The sequence below is a fragment of the Acipenser ruthenus genome, chromosome 20 (assembly GCF_902713425.1).
Source record: "Acipenser ruthenus chromosome 20, fAciRut3.2 maternal haplotype, whole genome shotgun sequence".
Lineage (NCBI taxonomy): Eukaryota > Metazoa > Chordata > Actinopteri > Acipenseriformes > Acipenseridae > Acipenser > Acipenser ruthenus.
The window spans coordinates 24,552,412-24,574,952 of NC_081208.1; the positions used below are offsets into that span (position 1 = coordinate 24,552,412).

Sequence of the window (22,541 nt, forward strand, 5' to 3'; positions counted from 1 at the left end):
TTTTCAAGAAAGCTGGGAGACTTTGTTTTTAAATGGATTTTATATTTTTAAGCGCTGCAACAGTTCTGCTTGTGAAGCATCCGCACTGTAATTGACTATGCAGGACCTTATTTTCCCCCTTCGGTGCTTGAGCCCCGGAGCGACGGAATCACCACCTGTGCACCTATTATCAGTAATTAAAGCCTGGTTTTCAAACAAACTCATTATCGCTCACCAGTACTATATTGGTATAAGAAAAGGAAAACAAACAATCATAAAATAGAGTTGTGTTCTAAAACTAATGGTTTCAAAACATGGGAAAATGGGGTGCAGAAGATCTCTTCAAAGCTGTGACCCTCTATACAGTGTGGTGAAACTCACACGAAACTTAATATAAGATTTTGGTGATGCTTTATTTTGCAGATTGAATTGACATGCAATTTCCCATTTATTGAAGTTTACTTACAGTACATGTTAATAAACAGGGAATAGATTATTGAGTATGTTCATTATATGGCTATCGATAGTCAAGCCTGTGCATCGTTTTTGTGTAAAGGGTTTAAGCAAAGGGAAGCTTTTATTTTTTATTAAATTTGGAATCGGCAATTCTTTTTTGCATTAAACGCAGAGCTTTTCTGTCCTCTCAGGTCTGACTCACTGAATCTGCATGCGATTGAGCTCACCTTCTCCACCCCTCCCCTGCCCCCTGTGAGTGTTTACTGATGGGACTGCATCTGTGCAGGAGTCTTCAAAGTAAACAGAGCAAGTTAAGAGTGTTGTGCTAGAATTAAATACTGTATCGACCGAGCTACAATGCCTTCCGATGTTTGACAATTATTTTCTAAAAGAAAGAAAAGAAAGTAATGTTTGTTATACTCCGGTAATACAACTAATTTGCGTGACCATTTAACGCGCTAGCCTTTAAACATTTGCATTTGTAAAAAGCATACCACCACCAACATATTTATATTATTTTCCAGTGTAACTATTTCAGATTAATGAAGTTAACATGGGAAAACAGTACACAGTATAAATCATGGTAGTAGAAATAGACATAAAACAAGCTTACCATGAAACGTTTTCCTTTGAAAATCCACCATTCACAACGTATAAATCAGTGTTGTAGAACATGTACCAATGTCTCTGCGGGTAGCTGTCAACATCAGAACTATTTACAGGTTTGCTATTTAAACTTAGCAGGTACGTGGCGCAATGCTATATGGGATACTGAGACCGCCACTGTTTTTTTTTTTTTTTTTTTTTTTAAAGAGGACGTAGGGAGCAGTGGAACCATTTTTACACGTTGCATAAAACTACTTTGTAATATAAACAAAATGATTGGATAGGGGAAATGTTGTCTTTTACATCTGCATTTTAGAAACGCACTGCTGTTATTGTTTTGCATTTTATTACAATGTCCTCTGCGTAAACGCGACCTGTGGAGAGGGCGCCCTACAAAACTTCAAACAAAATCTGCATTTATTCATTTGAACGACCCTGGAGAAAAAATTAACAAAAACCACCAAGATCGTTCCAAAAGCTGTATTACTGCGTTTTTGTGTTTATCCTTTCATAACGTCGATGAATCAATGCATCTGCCTTTTTGGAGAACGATATATCGATAGTGAAAAATTAGGTATCGCCCCAGCCTTAGTTTATTAAGACTTGTATTCGTAGCATCCTGCTCCAACAATAATTGAAAACGTAAAATACAAATATGTAATTGTTTGTAAGCTTTGGAATAATAGTGCTGTCATTTCCATATGGTAACATTTCCCAATTGCATCTATTGACTGTTTATGAACACATAACTGAATGGATAATTGTGTTAACAAAGCATTATTTACTTTTGCAGGACTTCTGCATAACTGGGGTGGAGGAGTATGGAACCAGTCCACCACAGGATGATCTAAAGGCAGAAGGAGTGAGCACTCACCTCAGCCCGGGCCTCTTCTTGTGAGAGGCAGGCCTCTCGAAGCTGCTGAAGCAGTTGGTCTCTGGTGTAAAGCTGGGCATGCGGGTCTTCAAGTGGATCTGTCCGACACCCGGCGGGTCTGCAGCAGGAAAAACGCATGGTTCAGACATTTAAAAAGACGCTTCCTGACCAAGGCTCCGATAATGTAGGGGTGGCAGCTTTATAAAACAACTGGCGTGAAAGGGTTAATTTCTTACATACGACACCCACAACCGTAAGAATCTCAGAATATAGCTGTGTACAGAGTACGAAGCAAATATCTCAAAAGGTTTGGTTTTTATCATCCAGAAATCAAAAAGTCGCAGGACACCAATATGGTAGCCATCTTATCTTACAGGTCAAAGTGAACGAAGAGCTTATGTTTTGCCAAGGAGTTTCCAGATCACTTAAAATATGATATTAGTTATAAGGCGGCTCTGGAGGTTCATTTAAGTATAAGATGTATTGGACCTTTCTGTGCTGTCCTATCTTCCCGGATCACTCAAAATAAATTTCAGTACTCTGGGGCAACTCCGGCCTACCTCAAAGTTTGGTGGTATATTTACATTTTTGGCTACAGTCCCAGAATTCGCGTCTTCATTCTTTCTGGTCAGGTAATAGCGGTTGCACCACAATACAAGTGAGTATGTTCTCCTATTATTCTCCCTGGAGAGTTCCCCAAGCCAACTTTTTTTAACAGGCTATTTATTCATTCATTCATTCATTGTTTATATTACAGTAAAGTTGCTGTAATAATAGAAAAAAGACTTACTCAAATACCTTTCCCTAAAAGTATATTTGTGTATTATAGCAGTAAGAAATAAAACAGAACAGGATTTAATTTTTCTTTTACAAATTTCTATTGTTTTTATTATTACAGTCAGCACTCACATATCCAACCCTATAAAATCTTGACTTCAGTTAAACGCGTGTGACGCATATCTGTTTATTTTATTTTGGCCCGTTCCAACCCTTGTATCTTTTTTCTGTTCCCTGAAAATGGACAATATTAACAATACATATCTGAAAGGACTGTGTTTTAAAATAAGTAGGCTTCCATTTAGATGTACTGTATTGGTTTTGTTGGTACAGTACTATATTTTTAACAGAAGAAATATTTTAATTCAGAACAATATGACTCTGAAAATATCACTTGCCAAAACAGACGACTGGACACGTGGACTGTAACACAGTACGTACTTTTAAATCCGGTAGGTATTGTAGCAGTATGTAAAATTCCCCATTAACGACCCAACAGCAAAATGAAATCACAATGTTACCCATGCACAGAACTTTGTGAAACGTAAAAGGTAATGCAATTTAGCAAAAGATTGAAAAAAAAACAACAGTTTCCAGTATCCAAAGTCAGTATTCAAAATTGCAGAATATAGTGCTCAATAAGGCCCTAAGGTCACAGTTCACTTGCAAATGAAAATGCGCAAAAACAAGTAAAGAATATAGATTAAAAAAAAAAAAAAAAAAAAAAACAACAACAACATCACAGTATCTACAACTGTTTAACGATTAACTGTTACATTACCCCAGCTTGTCTCGTTCGCTTTGTTTTGGCTGCATTTTCGCCAGATGAAACTGAAGGAAGCGCTGTGTAACTGCACAATAGAAGACAGGCTGGCTTGGCACTTGAGAGAATTCTTTTTAAAAAAATTTAAACGCGGGTTGTGACAGATATTCAGATGGGCTTTGTATCAGAAAACTGGGAAGAGTCGGAAATCACGTGTGACGGGGTAAGTGCATTAATTTGTCACACATAGATGGGGATTGAATTTATTCTTAATACAAGGGCAGTAAAATGCGACTGACGTGTATCTGGGTAACGGATATCCAAGTGCTGACTGTATTACTATTATTATTAGTTACAGCCCATATTAGAAACTATTAGCAGAAACTACACTTATAATTTTACTGTAGATCTTGCACTCAAAATGTCAATAAAAAGCATTCTACACGTTTAAAACACAAGAGGTTCTATAAACTGATTTTTTATTTATATTTAATGACTCAGAATATGTTAACGTTATGTAGGGTATGATACTGGATGTGTACAGTATATAGGCAGGTATGCCATAGTGGTGGAGTCCAGGTCTCCAGATATAGAATACTGAATGCAGGTGATTGTTTAATTACCCCTTCAAGCATCACCTATATAAACAGTGGGGTCAAACAAGGTTTCATAGGAACCTTTCAATAAAAATAAAAAACTAGGCCTTTAATTAAAGTGATGAGATTATCAAACAGAATATGTAAACATATGGTGAACTTCTGCATCTCAGTGGAATATTTCATAAAAATGTAGAAGGGGCTCAACACCCTAAATGGTAATTCATATTAGCCCAGCTGACACTTGATAGATGTGTTTAGCAAATGTGTAAAGTGTGGTGCCTTTGAAATATCACAGTGTTTGTGTAGGCTCGTCTGCTTCTCCACGGTTGATAGGAAAGTTCCTCACTTGGGATTTCAAAGACTGCTCAGCTGTGTAGTTGAGAATACAAGGATTTTTAATTTTAAGAATTTATTTCCTAAAACATGGGGCTTTGTGTTGTTTTGGTATATTTTCTGTGTAAACAGTTTTACAAAAATTCTTGAATTATTTAAAGACTCTTAATCTTAAAGAATGTGTTTGTTTTTTTTAAGTTTGATATTCATCAGGGGCAGCCGATTAACAGTGTTCGCATGCTTGCTGAAACCCCAGTCTCTTATTAATGAATTGTGCTTTCCTTCTTCTGGGTGATGTGCGTTTCATTTCCCCCCTCTCACGCGACACTGGCACACCAACAATGCTGTTCATTCCATCTGTTATATGCAACTTGTATTTATCCTTGATAATGTGGGGAACGTTCAGTATGTTTGTAGGTATGTGTGTATTTAATTGGTTCCAGGGGTCCAACGGATTTGTAAAAATATCGTATCTCAGTAGTTCCTTTATTAATGGTCAGGGGATTATAAATTAACAAATGTCAGTTACAGCACATCAGTGTGTCTAAAACACCAATGTCGGTTAATAGAGGGTATGGTATAGATCTTACAGGATTGGATATGATAGGTTCTACTGTTATGACGCAAAAGTACAGTATATTGTATGTTTATTCATAAATACAATATGCATAGATAAATGGCTAGATAGAAAGCATGCCTAAGAGATTGTTGAACAGCATTTGAAACCAAAATATAAATAATTTTGAAGAAAAAAAATAAATAAATAAAAAACCTTCTAGAAGGGATTTTTAATGATCTCCCAAACAAGGAGTAGGATTTTCTTGCCATGGAAACACACTGAATTATGTTATGTTGGAGGGGTATTGGTATAGTACAGTATCATTATCAAAATGGGGATGCAACATTCAATGTCATTTAGAAAGAGTAGGTGACTTCTGTATGTCTATGAAATAGTCAAATAATGTAAATGACGTATACGGCCATCAATGTACGTAATATGGAAGATAGATGGCAGAAACTTTGCTTAAGAAATTCAAGAGATTATTCTAAATACTAGAATTCTTTTTTAATTCCAGCATAAAAGCATCCTATAGAAATCGGTACAAATGTGCTCGAACACTACCAAATATATATTCCACTTTCCAAACCAGTTCTATTTTGGATATAAAACGTACTTTCATGACTCACTCCCACGCAGAAACACAAGAAGGAATCGATGTAAAACAAGGTTAGGGGCTCTTTAAAGCTTCATTTTAAAACCATATAACTTTTTCATTTCAAATTCAAAGCTAGAACTAAAAAGTGCAAATAAGCTTGCAGGCTTCAAGGTGTGGACACTGAAATTCTCCTCAGGTCAGATTTAGGTGCGCTTGTATCAGAGTTGTGAAGGGCAGCTTGAATGTTGCTAACTGGCACATTGTCCTAACCTTTCTCACTTTTATCAGTATAAAATCAGCTTTGCTTTTAAGTTGCAACTTAAATGTAATGCTGTTCTCATCACTTAAGTTATATTGTTTACGTAAATATGCAAAACTGTGACATTTATTTAATCAACGTAAATTACAAAGCTTAATCATGCAGTAGAATTTCTGAATTAAAAGTAATTTAACTATTTAAATAAATATAAATGTCTATTTATATTAAATAGAGGAAGGATTTAAACGTACATTTAAAGTGTGGTTCAGAATTAAGGTACCAGAGTCCACACGCAATACATTACAAGAAACATAGCTGAAAGGGAATAAGGACTTTTTCATTAAAATCAAATTCACACTGATACAAATCTGTAGCACACTCATATCTGGGAACCAACATAAAATGATAAAATATTCACATGGCTCCAGCTCAAAAGAAACAGTCAGAATGGAGAGAGGAATAGCAGCATGCGCACAGGTGCCATTGTTAATTGGGTAGGTTGTTCCTGATTAACAGAGCTGTGTGTGTGTGTGTGTGTGTGTGTGTGTGTGTGTGTTTGTTTTATTTATTTTTAACACAGAAATATCAAACTGCTGGTGTTGTTTGGAGCTGAGAATGTATTCTTATTATCTGATGAACACAGTGGGAGTTTGTATGGGAGTATATTTGTATATTTGACTGTTGTCATTTAAAGGAGAACAAGAAAAGAGGGTTTGTTTTTTGGAATTATTTTTCAAAGTAGAAAAAACATATCATGCAAATAGGTGCAAGCACTTTTATGTCAAGGAGCATCTGTGGCTGAGTTAAGTACATGTGTGTGAGAGACTATTTTAGGGTGGAAGTGGTAAAAGATAGAAAATACATTAGAGTTCCACCTACAAGATCATTCTTCTTGGGGACTTGAACTTCACCATGTGTAGCAATACAAATATAGTGTATACATCTTATATCAGAGTGATACACTTCTACTTAAACATCAACACATGGGAACATATATGAAAACAATGCCGTAACTTCACAGAAAGCAGTGAAAGCCCATGTGCCTGTTTGCACGATTATATTACATTGGGGGGGAAAAATGCCTGTCATGTTGTCTGTCTTTGTTATGTAGCATTTTGTGGGCCCATAGTTGCACAACACATGGTGAGTATTCTGCTGGTCATTTTGATTTATGGTACTAAGAGATGCTACTCTCCCAAGGAGATTTTGTTGCTATGTTACATAGACTCTGGAAGTTTTGTCTCTATTTCCCTTAGTCACACTGGCATGGAGTTGAGACAGTCCTAGTGTAAGAGCCATGTAACTAGATAAACTGATAATAATGTCCTTACTAGTGTAGGAATGTTTTCAATATTGTATGGCTCTTTTGTACAGTGCTATGGGATGAGTTTAGAATGAAAGGAGCTTTATATATTAGATTATAAAATCGCATACCAGAAATCAACCAATATTTCTGGTATGTGATTTTATAATTGCCAAAATTCCAGTACAGATGTCATCCCATGCATAGAACACCACACCTAATTGAAATGGTTCAAAATCCAAACACACAGACCTAGTAATGGTAAAAGTTATATTTTACAATAATAGCAAACTTTTTCATTTTAAAGTTATTCCTCCTGTGCACTGTCTTCATTCGTGTGATTTATAATAAGTTAATACGGTGTGTGTAGGGTGTCTCTTATTAAGTGCACTGTACTTCGTTATAAAAAGAAAAATCCCATGACTCCATGCCGGACTGTGCAGGCACATTTTAGGCAGACAGGACCAAGAAATCGTGGCCGATTCTAGAAGAGACTATTGGGAATCACACCAATAATTTTATTAGGGATTTGGTCGGGACCCAAAAACCGTGCCAGATTATACAGAATGCTGTTAGAGAGGCTGGAAAAGACTTTTCAATGTATACAAAAATGGTCTTTTACAAGTTGAATTATAAATAAATAAACCTTATTAATAAAAGTATTTATTAAGGCAACTCAGGGATTTTCTAGCAGTTGCAGAAATAGTCAAATTACACATTGAGTTTTTTTTTTTTTTTCAGTGTGCCCCATTGCATTTAATGTAAAGTTTTGTGAAAGAAAAATAAAACTTTTATAAAACTTGTAGCAAACAGAAAGGCATTTTAATGTATGGACTCAAATGGTCTTTTAATACTTTGTTACAGTAGCACTTTTGTAACTTACTTTTGCCTTACAAAAACAAAAACTGATAAACCTGTGCCTGTGTGTTTTAATGAGCTGATTACTGGCAGCGTGCTACATACTGTGTGTGTGTGTGTGAGAGTTCATTGTGAGAGAATGACAGACTGTGATACAACTGCTGATCAAGATTGGTATCAATCATACAAAAGATCAAATGATAATATCAAGATTGAGAGACAGACACTAGAGCCCTAAAAATGAACCATTGATAATATTTATATCTATAAATCATAAAAGATACTGAAAGAGAAAAGTCAAATCACACATTTACTAACATTGCATTAAAATTATTTTTAAGTTTATTTTGGGGATGGTATTTATCCGAAACTCTGAAATGCTTTACCACATTCTATTAGAGAGATTTGTGAAACTGTTCTATAATGTTGTTGAAGAAGCCTGTCTACAACAGTTTAGAATATCAAAATATTTTAGTTCATAATATTTTGAAAACTTTAACACATGAATTCAAGCTTTGTGAACAGGGCCCACTGTCCTGGTTTTTTAACGTGGTTAAGGTACCCAACAAACCGGAGTTCTGAGGCAATTTGAATTAATTAGTTTTATTTTTTAAATAGATCCATACAGAGTAAGCATTTTGTCATAACACCGATGTGAAATCTGCTACTTAAATTACAAATAGTGTTTTTTTCTGTTGATGAATTTATTCCAAAATAATGGTCTACGTGCCTCTATGTATATGCCAGAACCTCTAGACTAAATATTGTCACAGATCTTTTTCCCCCCAATTAACTTGCATATCAATAATGAAAACCTCTTTAGAATAATTATTTTGACAGTCAAATGCAAATTCAGAAAAATAGTTAACCGGCCATTCGAAATGAATAAAAAACAAATAATAAAAGAAAATAATTCCTCCAATTATGAGGGGCAAATTCACGCTGTACAAATGAACAGGAGTCACTGGAAAAGCCATTGAATGAAATGCATTTGGAAAATGATCTCAACTTGCTCATTAATATTCACTGTAGCAGGATCCCCACAAGGCATAAAATAGTGATGCACCCAGTCAGTCAGATGAGATGACCCAGCGGTTAGGAGATGGCTAATTACACTCGTTTTACGTATGTTATTAAAAATAGAGGGAAAGAAAGCACCTTTACAAGACTCAAAACACTGCAGCTGGGTATATTATTATACAAGCAATCCGTGTGCTGAGCTCAACCCAAGTATCAAGCAAGCAAGCGACGGAGGGAGGGGATGATGGCTGACTCTGAACTACCAGGCTTCAGTGTGACTGGCATTCTGCTGGACTTCTATGCCAACTCTGGTTTTGTCTCCGGTTTTTCGAAACAGAAAAGTGCAGGGGGGAAAAATGAAACAGATGCCCCTTTAGGCATGAAAGGGGCGGGCATGGCAATTCCCAAAGCTGTCTCTTCGATATTGGCTGGGAAACACACAAACAGAGAAAGAGAAAAAAAGATAAAGGATTTTGATTGCTAAGCAGCCAAAAAAAGCCAAGGAGACGCACAAAAAAAAAAAAAAAAAAAAACTACAATGGTCCTTTTCATCATGGAACAGCCCTCCTGTTAAAACAAGAGAAAGTCCCGAAGAGACAGCCGCACAAGGCATTTTTTTTTTTTTTTTGTATTATCTACAATACACTACGTTACTGTATAGTATACTATACTATAGGATAGTAAAGTACTGAGACGGGCAGCATGATGTTTGTTTCAAGAAGTCATCAGTGTTGTTGGGAAGACTGGATAGAGAAAGACTGCAGTTTGCTATAAGAAAGATGAAGACATTGTGCAAATGTAAATTGTGCAGCGATAATTTAAAAGAAGAAATGTAAATTTCACATGGCCTTAATCTCTCAATTAACGGCTGTGGTAATCGTTGCAGGAATCGTCTTTCATTGGTTGGGCTGTGCGGGAATATGCCTTTTAGGTGTTGCTTTTCTTTTTTTCTTTCTTTCTTCTTTCCTCTGCCGTTTCTTCAATTCAAGATCACAGACTTGAGAAAACCCACCAAACAGAAAAAGAAATATAGTAGTACCTCCAGAAATATAAACAGGGGTCCAGACAGGACTCCCAGTCCCAGTTTGTATTTTCTGTTTTTCTTTAGTATCCAAAACAAAATAGAAGAAAAAGCAATTACTGTTGTCTTAAACCCCCCCCCCCCCCCCCCCCTTCACACACACACACACACATTTTTGTGGACAAGCCCCTCATTCTCATCCCCACCCTCCAACACCCCCACTACAGACACTATCTAAGACCCTCTGTGTTCGTACAGTGCATGGCTGTGTTGTGTGAGTGTGCCGTCGATGCCAGCTCTGTGGAAAAAAAAAAAAAGCTCCACTTTGTAAGTTATGGGAACACTTTGAGACAGACGCAGTCACTCATAAATTATACGCTTCATTTGCATATTTCAGGCATAAGACATTATGCAAATAGCAGTCAATCTGCATAATGGATTCCTCTTGTTGCCTTAGTTGCTTCATGCTTCCCCGTTTTATTTAATAATAAAAAACTGAAAGAAATAAAAAGAAAGCAAGCACACTTTGTAAATGAAAATGTGTGAAAAGTTTCCCTCTTTACCAGTGATGTCATGAATTAAAAAAGGAAAAAAAAGGTAAAAAAGGAAAAAAATAAACCAATGCAAGGTGTGTACAAAAAAAAGAAATAAATAAAATCTTTCTTCATTCAAACTTTCCTGAATCAATTTAGTTAGGAATAAACAACACTCCATTAACTGCTTACAGATATATCAGCAGATAGATAACTAGATAACTAGATAAAAATAAAAGAAGATCAAATAAAATGAACAGCAGGGGCTGGGCTTCTGTCGATTTGCCTGTCTGTATATTTCTCTTCCTTAATGAGGGTAATACCACCTTTTCCATTCGTGCCGGTTTCAGCCTGGCTAATTAGCAATTGTTTTGAGACCCTTCCAAATGGAGAGGGGGCACTGCCAGTCAGAGCAGGGGGAGGGGGATCCTTTTTAAATAATTAAAAACATCACTACCATTTTTTTTTAACTCATAAGCTCTGTTTAAAAAAAAAAAAAAAAAAAAAAAAAAAGGAGAAGCGTAGATAAGGTGATAATTGCTTAATCAAATACGACAGCGATAACTAATTCCAGCTAATTCGCTTTTAGCCTCCTGGTAGCAGCTACTGCCAAAAAACTTTTATATATATATTTTTAAAAAAAATGCATAAAAAATAATACTGTACATCTTCCAGAACTTCTGCCAACACCCTAAAGCGCTCACATCAAAACAGATGGTCTAGCAGACGAAAAGGAAGGCATTTGTGTGTGTGAGAGAATGTGTGAGAGTGTGTGTTAGTGTGAGAGAGTGTGCAGTTTGTAGAAAAGGAGGGAGGGAGAAAAGGAGATAGACAGAGAAAGAAAGAGAGAGGGGTGGATGCAAGGACTTTGATTATTCATAACAAAATGCCATCGTAACATCCTGTGGTGGGATCAGACAGCAAAACGTCAACTCCGATCAGCTATAGTCCAATAAGCAGCTTGAGATCTTTCACAGTGTACAGTATGGTACAGTACAGTACAGCACCGGGCTAAAACTATACTTTAGTAGCTAGCTCCGGGGCTCTCTCTCTGTTTCTAAACCAGCACCAGTGTAGAGACAGGCAAGGCAGGCAGCCCGAAAGGCAGTGCCAGGCTGTGTGGGGCGCGGGCAGGCGGGGGGCTACCTACCCTATGGGAAATGTTAAGTGTAATTCATCAGCTTTTAGAATCAATTAACCCGTATGTTAATTAATGTCAAGTCTATAGAACAAAAAAGAAAAAAGGGGGGAGTGAAAGAGAGACAGGAGAGGGAGGGTAAGAGAGAGAGAGAGAGGAGAGGGAGGGTAAGAGAGAGAGGGAGCGAGCGAGCGAGAGAGCGAGAGGGAGAGAGACAAGCTGCGAATGCGGATGATGGCAGAGGGAAACTGGCACCGTGCCATCCATTCAGTGGTAGCGCCAAGGCGGCTTGTGTGCGCTAGCAGAAAGCGGGTAGATGCTACTGGGGAGAGAAAGAACGAGGAGACCCTCAATCTGTGTATGTGCTGAGGCTGGGTGCAGAGGGACAAGTTTAAGAAATATATGGTGGGGGTGGAGGCTGAGCCTATACCATAACCTAAACCTAAAAAGAGCAATAAGTGCTGTAAGGAAGGAAGGAAAGAAGGAAGGAAGGAAGGAAGCAAGTGGAATGAGGTACTGCCTGGGAACAACCACAGAACGAAGGGGAGCAGGGAGGTGTATAGAAATCTGGAATTCCCCCCATCCTTGGAGGAAAGACTCAACAGAAGGATGGATGCCAGGCAGCAGGAACGAGGGCGATCTCTGCCAGGGGGGTCATAGAGAACGAGAAAAAAAAAGGATTGCGGACAAACTTGCCCTTCCTCTCAAGACGTATATTATTTTCCGAGTTGGGAGGGGGCGATAAGAAGCACCTCCTCCCATCCTCTCCCACTCAACCGCAATTTCCTGTGCCAGCCAGCCAGCAAGAGGACGCCATGCCAACATACTGGCTGGCAGAAGCAGCGCGTTAGAAAATGGGTTCCATTTTATTTTATTTTTTCTCAAATATACATCTGGATTTATTTGAGATTTAGCTTTTTGTCGGATGCCACTGAAGGAGAGGTATTTGATGCAAGCCCGCAATTGATGGAGAGGTGCCAGGAGCTATGCGTGTGGGCATCTGTCGAGACAAAAAAAATAAAAAAAATCTACACATCGTCAACTGGCATTCTGTCCCGCTGTATGCCCACCATCGCTCAGCTGACATTGATACCGAGATTGAAGAACAAAAAAAATACTTGTGCCGTTTTTTTGTTTCTTTTTGGCTTAAAGTTCGTTTAGTTAATTAGCAAAACGGCACTAACAAAGGAAGAAAGAAAAAACACAAAAAACAACGAGATCTAACAAAAGGGGGGCTTTGAACAGAGAGAGGGGAGGGGGGTAAGAAACGGGCGCTGCCAACCCCAGCAATCCCCTCCTTTCCATGGAGTCGACAGCCTGCCTGCCACTGCAGTGAATAATGTCTGCCATGGGCATTGCTGCTGCAACCGCTGCCAATCTGCCAATCGCCAGTTCAAAACAAGGGGTCAAAAAACAAAAAAGAAAGGACCTGGGGGACTGTGCCAACGATTCGGAGCAGCTGTTTACAAAAGAAACAAAAAAAGCCGCAAACATGAAGAATACTAACACAGATAAAAAGAAAGACTAGAACTGCCAAAGAAAAGGAGAACAATTGAATAATTAGTGCTGCAGTATATATATATATATATATATATATATATATATATATATATATATATATATATATATATATATTTTTTTTTTCTGTTTTGATATTCTATGAATTACATACCTTATCCAGGTAATATAAGCATACAAATATAACAGAACTGGACAAGAATCTAAAATAAAAACCACAAAAAAAAACAAAACCATGCAACTCTACTACTCCTGCAGTAAGCAAGCAGGCAGGCAAGCAAGCAAGGAGGCAAGCAAGCAAGCAGGCAGGAGTGTGCGATTTATCTACAGTCACAGCTATCACCAGGGAGATAAATGGCTCAGGCTGTAGTCTCAATACAGCATCCACCAGTATGGAAGACAAGGCGCAAGGTGCCACACAGACAACAGACGTGCACTCACTTCATGAAGGGGGCACAGAGCAGGGGAACAGAGGACTGCGGCGGCACAGACAAATAGCAAAGAATCCTGGAGCTGGTACCCGCTGCGCCAGCTGTCCTGGTGCATTGGGAGACAAGCGAAATGGAGGGGGGGGGGGGGGTGGGCTGGGAGGACACCCCCCTTTCTTGCCCCCTGCCTGCCAGCCAACAACCTAAGGAAACCAAGCAACTACCAACCTCTGTCCTTTTTTTCTTTTTTTTGGAAATCGCCGGGCACACACAAGTACCAGGAGTTGTGTTTTGTACTTACGGGGTGCCGTGGATTGTTGCCGTGGTTCCCGTAAGGTGTTCCGTAGGCATCGGGCACAGAGCCAAGGACGGGCGCTGCCATAAAAGAAAAACAAAAGGAATACAAATCGCTGTTTTTTTTTTTCTTTAAGGGAATAAAAGAAATTATGAGCGAAATTAATTGGTCGCTGTGGATAACAAAATCTTGCCAGACTTTGAATATTACAAACTTTTTCATCCTACCCCCAAAAATTCTGATACATGAAGCAAATTAGCAACTCCAAAATGGATCCAAACTTATTTTTCAATTTTTGGGGTGTTAGTGCAAGATTGTGGATTATAAATAAACTGGAAAATCAACCATAGGAATTACAGGAATCTGGATGACTTCTGAAACACTACCATTACAAATATGATTGATACAATTTACCAACGTTACCACGGATTATTAAAAGCTGGCGTCTTTTTTGGGTATTTCCTCTAGTGTTTTTTTTTTTTATATACAAATATGTTATTCCTTTCCCCACCTTCGGTGTGGAATGCGAAATGGAAATTAGAATCGTTTGAGGCTAACGAGGATTGGATTATTGGTTTTTTTGGGGTTTTTTTTCCAATTCCAGTGGGGATGTTAATTGCGCCAAGTCATATACAGATGGATTACAAAACAAAAACTAAAAAAATGATTGCTTTTGGAACACACGATAGGGTGCTACAGGAAAAAAAGAGAGAAGGAGAAGAGGGTAGAGAGAGAAAAAGAAAGGGGGAAATTATATTCTCCCTTTCACTAAGCAGAAGAATGGGAATGCCAAACCATGGGCAACACAACTACACACCCAACGCTCCTATGCTATAACGCAATACTCTTCTCCACCTCTCAAAAGCTGGATGCCGTTTATTTCTTTCACAAGCTGATTCCATGGATGATGCTATTTCTTTACTGGATCTCATAAAAAAAACAAAAGAAAAAATAAAACAAAAGCAAGATTTGTTCTTTCTTTCTTGTTGGAGATAATCTTTATTATTCCTATTATTATCAATAGAATTATAACAGTGTACACCGCTGCGGAAAGAGACGAGACAACAGCAGAGACACTGGCGGGTTTCTGGCTAATGTCTTCAGTGTTTAATCATCATACACTAGAATGGTTTTATGCATATTTCATTTGCATATCATTAAATCGCTAAGGCACACTGGCAACTGGCAGCTGAGAAAGAGAGAGAGTGTGGAGGAGCACAAAGTGTACAAATAAAAGAAACTCATTATTTGATTGGAATATTCAAAGCGGAGTGCCTACTTTCGGCAATCTGCCCGGTTAATTACTAAAAAAAATAAGAAAGCGAGCAGAGCTTCTACAATCTAAGATGTAAATAACAAGTATGCTACAGTATTTTATATATATATAAAATACAGGTATATATATATATATATATATATATATATATATATATATATATATATATTATACACACACACACACACACCATATACCATTTTTGCATAACCGGCAAGTTCCTGCACACAAGTTTATTTGTATTTTATTTTTTTTAAAGAAGAACTGTTTTTTTATTTTGTTTTGTTTGTTTGTTTGTTTGTTTGTTTTGGGGGGGGATATGCCCCTTTATTTTATGTTTCCTTCTGGCAAAACATAAGCACACACACAGATCTCCAAGTTACATTTTTCCCTCCCTCCCCCACCCCCCCCCCCAAAACTTTTTCGTTTGTGTTTTGTTTTGTTTTGTTTTTTTTTGTTTTTTTTTATTCAAATTAATAACGGGACAAATTGGTGTAAAAAGTGACTCAGAGAGAGAGAGAGAGAGAGAGAGAGAGAGAGAGAGAGAAAGAAAGAAAGAAAGAAAGAGATGAGAGAATAGGCAAGCTGTGTGGGAATCGCTGCCGGCACCCTGTCAAGTCATATTGCCTTCCCTGGGAAAAACAAAACAAAACAGAGACAGACTCTGCTTGTAATTAATGCACAAATTAGCACGCCCGCCTAGTTTCTGATTGCCAGTATTAAATCATTAGAGAGAAGATTAATCCATTGTTTCGCATGCAAAAATGCCACCCCTCCCTCCTGCCCCCCCGACTCCTTTTCTGTGGGACACAAGGGGACATTGTGTGCTCCAGTTACAGAGCCTCACACATATGTCCAGACTATTCATTTCAGGCGTACTTATTTAAAATCACAAACAGCATCAACCTCAAAGTGGGCTTTTTTATTCCTGATTCGCTGTATTTTTTATAAGCAAAATAAAATGTTACAGAAGTTGGCACTGGACAATACAGGTACAAATCTATTGAATGTATTTTACAGTTAGATAAGGAAGGAGAAAGAAGATGGGGATACAAATGTTTAGGGTGGGGGACGAGCGAGTGAGGGGACAGAAATAGATAGATAGATAAATAATAGATAGTGCACCTAACTACCTGAACGATTGAAGTAGAAAAGAAAATCTGTTTGTTGCCAGGCTAAATCCCATTTACAGTAAACACATTTAGTATAATAATAATAATAATAATAATAATAATAATAATAATAATAATAATAATAATAATAATACGCCATGCCCCTGTCCTAACCCCTTGGGCTTAAGATACCAAATTAAAGTGAGGTGATGTCCAGTCCAGTCTTGTACTAAGCAATTAGCGTCATCTCCTAAAATTTTAATGAGAATCTAAAGGCAGTATAATATAGCTGAAGACCGGGTATGCTCGTGGCGTTTTGGAGCTTGCAAACATGCAGATGTCGCTGTAGTTCTTCCAAAAGCTCTAATGGGAAGCGAGGGGAATAACGATGGTGTCGTTTGGGATCGCACACCTCTGCCACTCGCTTTATGAATATGGGAGGAGGGAGAGGGGGAGATCCCTGTTTAAAAGAATGTCTTCACAGCTACATAAATGATTTTATTAAAATGCGGTAATGTAGTTGGCAGCTGGGGTTAGTTGTGGCATTCTGGATTTTGCAGCATGTGTCACACGCAGCACACATTGTGCAGAATATTTATATTAATATGCATAAGGAGCTATTCTTAGTCTTGTCATATTCTTCACAGAGCTGGATAATACTGATGAGCCACTGCTGCTTCAGTCAAAGCCAAAGCCTATTGGAGACTGTATTATCATTATTATCACGGCTATTCTATATTCTCTCTTCATTTATTTATTTATAAATGTTTAGGCATTAGTGAGACAGAGAATAGTTTTCTCTATTTATCCACGGCGCACGGACAGCAAAAGCAGTGGCAATGAGAGCTTCCCTATGTTACCCCAGGACGAGCAATCCTCAAACATGCCCTGAATTGGTGGGAGCCCTTGTTTTCTGATGGGTCAAGGAAGCAGCTCACATACTTGGCCTTTTTGAGACTGCCTGCAAAATCAGCCAGTGTTCCACGTATAAATATATATTAACATATGTTTAAAACTTCAGGTTTAAACTTTTTAAAAACGTAAGTTTACACAATCATTTACTTTTCAATGAAAAAGTAGTACAGATTAAGTATTAAATTGATATTTCTGCTACTTTTGTATTCCACTTCAAATTCTACAGTTATTTTTCACATACAGTAATCAATAATAGTGGTGTGTATTGTGTCAAGATTTTATAAATTATTAAACTTATTATTTTTTATGTCAATCCAAGACCCTCTTAAAACAGGACACTTGTGGTTGAAATTTAAGTAAAATACTATGCTGTTTAGGATTTGTATTTATGTTTACCACCCTGACTGCCTTAACCTAAACCGAGAGGTGGCTAGTTCACTAAATTACTGTGACAACTTGTAGATTTTTCTACAGCAGCATCTGGTAAGTTTAGTCCCCATTTGAATTAGCCAGGACAGCTGGGTTTATTTAGACCCGTGTTGTGATTTAATCACGACACACTTACGCATAGGGGCCTTAAACAAAATAAACTACTACAGAAGCTTTGCGCTGGACAATAAATGTACAGATACTTAACGTATTTGTATACTATAATAGATCTTAATTGTCTACAAAGGGGCTTCGATTCCATTACAGAACATATTTTCCTAACTTGCTTTCCTTCGTATGACTGAGACAGTACGAATTCTGGCACTACAGAGCCTTGTTCAGCCAGTACCAGTCTCAGAATTGTTCCAATAATAGTGCTGTAGAGCGATTGCTGCAATAGCAGGAAGCAGTGAAGCAAATCACTGTGTATCAATGATACAGATTTCTGTAGTGGAACACACATAACCAAAAGCACTGCATAGATACTCATAGTCCACCAAATGGTTCTTAAATAAATATGAATTTACATATGGAGACACACTTCTTATATTATATAATTTTTGCCTTGTAATAAAATACTCACATCATGCATAGTAGTCCATCAGGACCATCGCATGTATCGTAACCATGTATTGTATTGTATAGTGTTGGGGCTTTATAGACTGATACGGAGTTAGGTACTGTTCTTATAAAAGATTCATTTGCAGAGGGTGCAGGTGACTACAGAGCAGCCAGTCTTCTCTTAGGATTTGACTGAAGCACAGTGCACTGTGGGGCACGCCGAATAGAGAAGAAAGCCAAGGCTGTACAGTAAAAAGCAACAGGCCGACAGTGGACAGAAACTTTATGGAATGGATTTAGGGGTAGTCTTGCCTGCAGTCTGGGGATAGTTTCACAGGCAAGACGAGAGCATTCTATTTTGTTCTTCTACTTACAATCTAGGGACTTTAAAATCAGATGGTGTCTCCTACAATCTATGTCAACTGGAATGCTCTCAGAAAGTAACAAAGTAAAAGGTGAGGTTAATTAAACTAAATACATCAAGCTGTAAAATTAGCAACATTACTACACTGAGTTTTAACAGTATATGTATACTTCAGATATGTAAATATTTGTTGCTGTAAATAGTCTATAGTGGGACATTTAAGTTTGCAATAATTTTGGCCTGCCTAATGTTATATAAGGTAATGTTCTGTGAAACCATCCCTTAGTCTTTTGAAGCACTTGTACATTTATGTTTCCAGTTTACACCCAGTTGTAATTCTGCACATCTTAAACACACACAAAAACAGGCATACTGATTTTCTGATTTTGGTAACCTAACCATACTATGAAAAGGCATAATTTAAATGTTACATATCTCTTACAAATGTGTACCCATCCACAGACAATACAAAATACTAGTTCACGTTATGGTACATTCATATGCAATGTATGTTCTTTTTGCTGTAAGTGTGACTATAGCTTTAAATGTTACTGAGAAGGCTGCTCCAGATGAATTGGTTCCTGGTAATTCTATCAGATTAGTATTAATACACTGTCGCCCGGCAATCATACAGACCTGTGGTGTCACTCTGGTTTTTTTTCTTAAACCTGTGTGAAGGTCAACCGTCAATCATCCACACATTATCATGGTAGGGCTTGAAACCGAGGGCCAGGTTTTTTTTTTTTATTATTATGATGATGGTGATAATACATGCTGAACTTGTTAAAAAATCTAAAAATCTAATAACAAATCAATAGATTATTCAACACATTTTATTTAGCACTATTATGGATCTCACAAATCACTGCAGATTGATTTCCATCTTACAAATCATTAAAGATGGACTTTATACTTCCTGGTTTGGACCTAACAGACCCTTGATTTGACCTGTGACCTAATAAGGCTGCCACAACAGTGAGACAGTACATTATTACTTATTGTGTTCATATTTGGTACACAGCTATATTCTATCCTTTTTCTCAAGCTGTTGCCCGTCAAAATTATCATTTCACTATCACATTGTTTTAACCTCTGGTCATATCAAATACAGACCACACTGTTTCAGATTATTCCTTCTATACACAGTTTTTTCTCAGTCAAGATATATTACTGGTATCCTGTAAAAACGAACAGGCTCACTAACATATTGTTTAGATACAGAAAACATGCTTTGTATGCATGTAAAATACACACAAAATAACATTATACTATAATGCTGTCAAAGCAAAAAGATTATTTTTTTGCAATTAGTCCAGTGTGAGATGTAGTAGCACAACGTGGGGAAAATGCTGACTTATTTAGTTCTTAGTTTATTTTGTACTTTAAAGTTATTATGATCTGTATGGTTTGCTGTGTTGCTGTTTTCTGTATCTGCTCTGAATAAGACTATTTTTTGCTGTCGGTTGGGTTTGTAAAGTGGCCACGCTCATTTTGTTTGAAAGTGCATTATAGTTGCTGTTATGCTAAGGTGACTGGCTGAAACACTTTCAGTGTACAGTAGAACCATATTCAATGCAACACACCTGATTATCACAATAAAATGTGTGTTGTAGAATAATTACTTGCCTGGAAGACATAAGGTGATGCAAGATTCAATCAATGGCTCATCAGGGGTGCTATTTTCATAGAACAGAAATTAATCCCTTCCCTTGCTGCGAGAGACGCGTGCCCTGATCAGACAGCACGGACAAGCCTGTCTCTCTTTAGTAGCCTAAGTCTGCCTTGTAACAAATTCAGATTTCACAGGACATTTGACCTAAGACTACACCCAACTGATCCAATATTTGTGGCATATACAGTAGGGGTGTGAATTTAGAATAAAACATATTAAAGTACTACACATTTAGTCTCATGACATGCAGAATAGAACTTGTGATTTATCAATTTTTCCTTCATTATTACACTAGACTGCAACGCATAGAACTACTCCAAATATGTAGTAAAGCAATTAACAGATGTTATTCATTTTTCAGGAATTACTAACAAGTGTGGGTTGGGACTATTTCAGTCTATTCACCCCACCCTGACCACTTGTGTGTGGGTAATCAAAATAATAGTTTAGCGGACGAGATTCTCATTCCTCCAAAATAATCAAAAAAAGATTTTAATAAGCAAGATGTCCCAAAATATAGTGGCACCGTTATCCATTTACTACCAATAAAGAATGCCTGGGTGGGATAATCATTCTTCATTTTACGTCAATTTCTTTATATGACATTGGATGTTCCACCAGTCTTGACAGGCATTATTGCACAACCCCACCATTGCACTGATGAAACGGCATTAACACAACAACACTCACAGCACTGGTTTTCTTTTCGGTCAAGTTCAGTCTTGTCTGAAGATCCTACAGAAAACAAAAATAACAGTGCTGCTGTAAATTACAGTGTATCTCGTTTACATTCTTTATTATTTTATTTCATAAATTATTCGGGGCTTATAAGTATTCAGAGCATCACTGCCCCAACCCCAAGAGATCATCTTCATGTTAAAAAAATGATTTTTTTATGGTTTTAGCATTAATAGAAAATTATTTTACACCAAATGTAATTTTCCAGTGTCAGGTCAATACATTGTCACTCTTCTGTGAAATCTATGAAGTTATCAGGAAGCAGACCTTGAAGACAGTCCAGTTAGTTTACATTCCTTAAAGGTCATTTAACAATAGGAACACTACAAACTTCCACTTCCTTGAAAACCATTATAGAAAACTAGCTGAAGTACCAGGCATTGCCCAGGGAACTTTCAATATTTCAATATTTAATGGGGAACGGTAGCCTTATGGTTTCCTACTGTAGTGATCCAGCAATGGGGGTTACTAAATAAAAATACCCCGGGGGTCAAAAGTTTGGATCCAAACATAGCCCTCGACCTTCCCCTGGATGAAAGAGGAGGTCATGCAAAGTTTGGTTGCAATGGCTCCTGCGGGGTTTGAATGCATAAAGGAGCAGACAGACACACAAACTTTCTTCTTTATATATTAAGATTTTGAGCAAGAGAACTCTAGAGAACATAAGTATATATTAAAAAAATAAATACATAAAACCACAATGTTATGAACCACAAGAGCCTCTACACATTTGATTTCAATTCATTTAAAAGACAGAAAGAAAAGGGAATTTAAACAAGAGAGGTGAACATTTAAAAGACACCCCTCCTTCTCCTCTCCACCTGCCCCATCAAAATGGCATCTCCAACTCATTTTAACCTGATGCCATTGTAAGCAGTGACCATAAATCAATCAGCAGAAAAGGCCACCCACTGCTCCCCAAGCGGTAAAGATTCACTTTCGGGCGAAACCAGGTTGATTTGTTAATAGTACATAATAGCAGCCATTTCACGGCGCACATTAAATCATACATTTCAACCCTTGTGCGAGAAAAGAAAGGCTTTAATACCAAATTCTTCTTTTTTTTTTCTTTCTTAACTGAAGCTCAGGACCAAATTGGATTTTCTCTGCACCGTTTTCTAATTTGTAACATCCATCATTTATTATTAAAGAAAAATAAAAAAAAAGAATGCCTATGGCAGCTGCCGAATCCCCTCCATTCCTTTTCATATTAAAAACCATAAATAATATCTTGATGCTAAACTTTTAAACCGTGAATGTTTAGGAAGGGGGGGGGGGGGGGAGAAATCTGTGATGTATGATATGACTCCAGATGCTATAGGGAATTGCCTATTTATGAATTCTTTACATTGAACATCAACGACTGCTGCAAAAAGCCTAGCACAATCCTTCACGTTAATACGCCTGGATTTATTTTCTCCGGTAATCCTGCTAGGAGTTATCAGGACAGAGCAGCTAAGCATTGCAATTAGGCTGCTTTTTTAATGTAAATCAATTTGACAGCACAACAATCACTTTGTTACGCCAGCTCGCAATCTCCCTCGCTCTGGCATTAGC

At 37.5% G+C, this 22,541-nt stretch overlaps 1 protein-coding gene across 1 annotated transcript in view; it reads right to left on the reverse strand.

Moving 5' to 3' along the window:
- Nucleotides 1-22,541, reverse strand: part of LOC117425858 (myosin-11) — a 129,027-nt gene that overhangs the window by 87,568 nt on the left and 18,918 nt on the right. The window contains exons 5-7 of the mRNA XM_058993719.1: nucleotides 20,937-20,981; nucleotides 13,924-13,997; nucleotides 1,916-2,033 (exon numbers count right to left, since the gene is read on the reverse strand). Coding sequence (XP_058849702.1) covers nucleotides 1,916-2,033; nucleotides 13,924-13,997; nucleotides 20,937-20,981 — 237 coding nt within the window. The remainder of the gene's footprint in view (nucleotides 1-1,915; nucleotides 2,034-13,923; nucleotides 13,998-20,936; nucleotides 20,982-22,541) is intronic.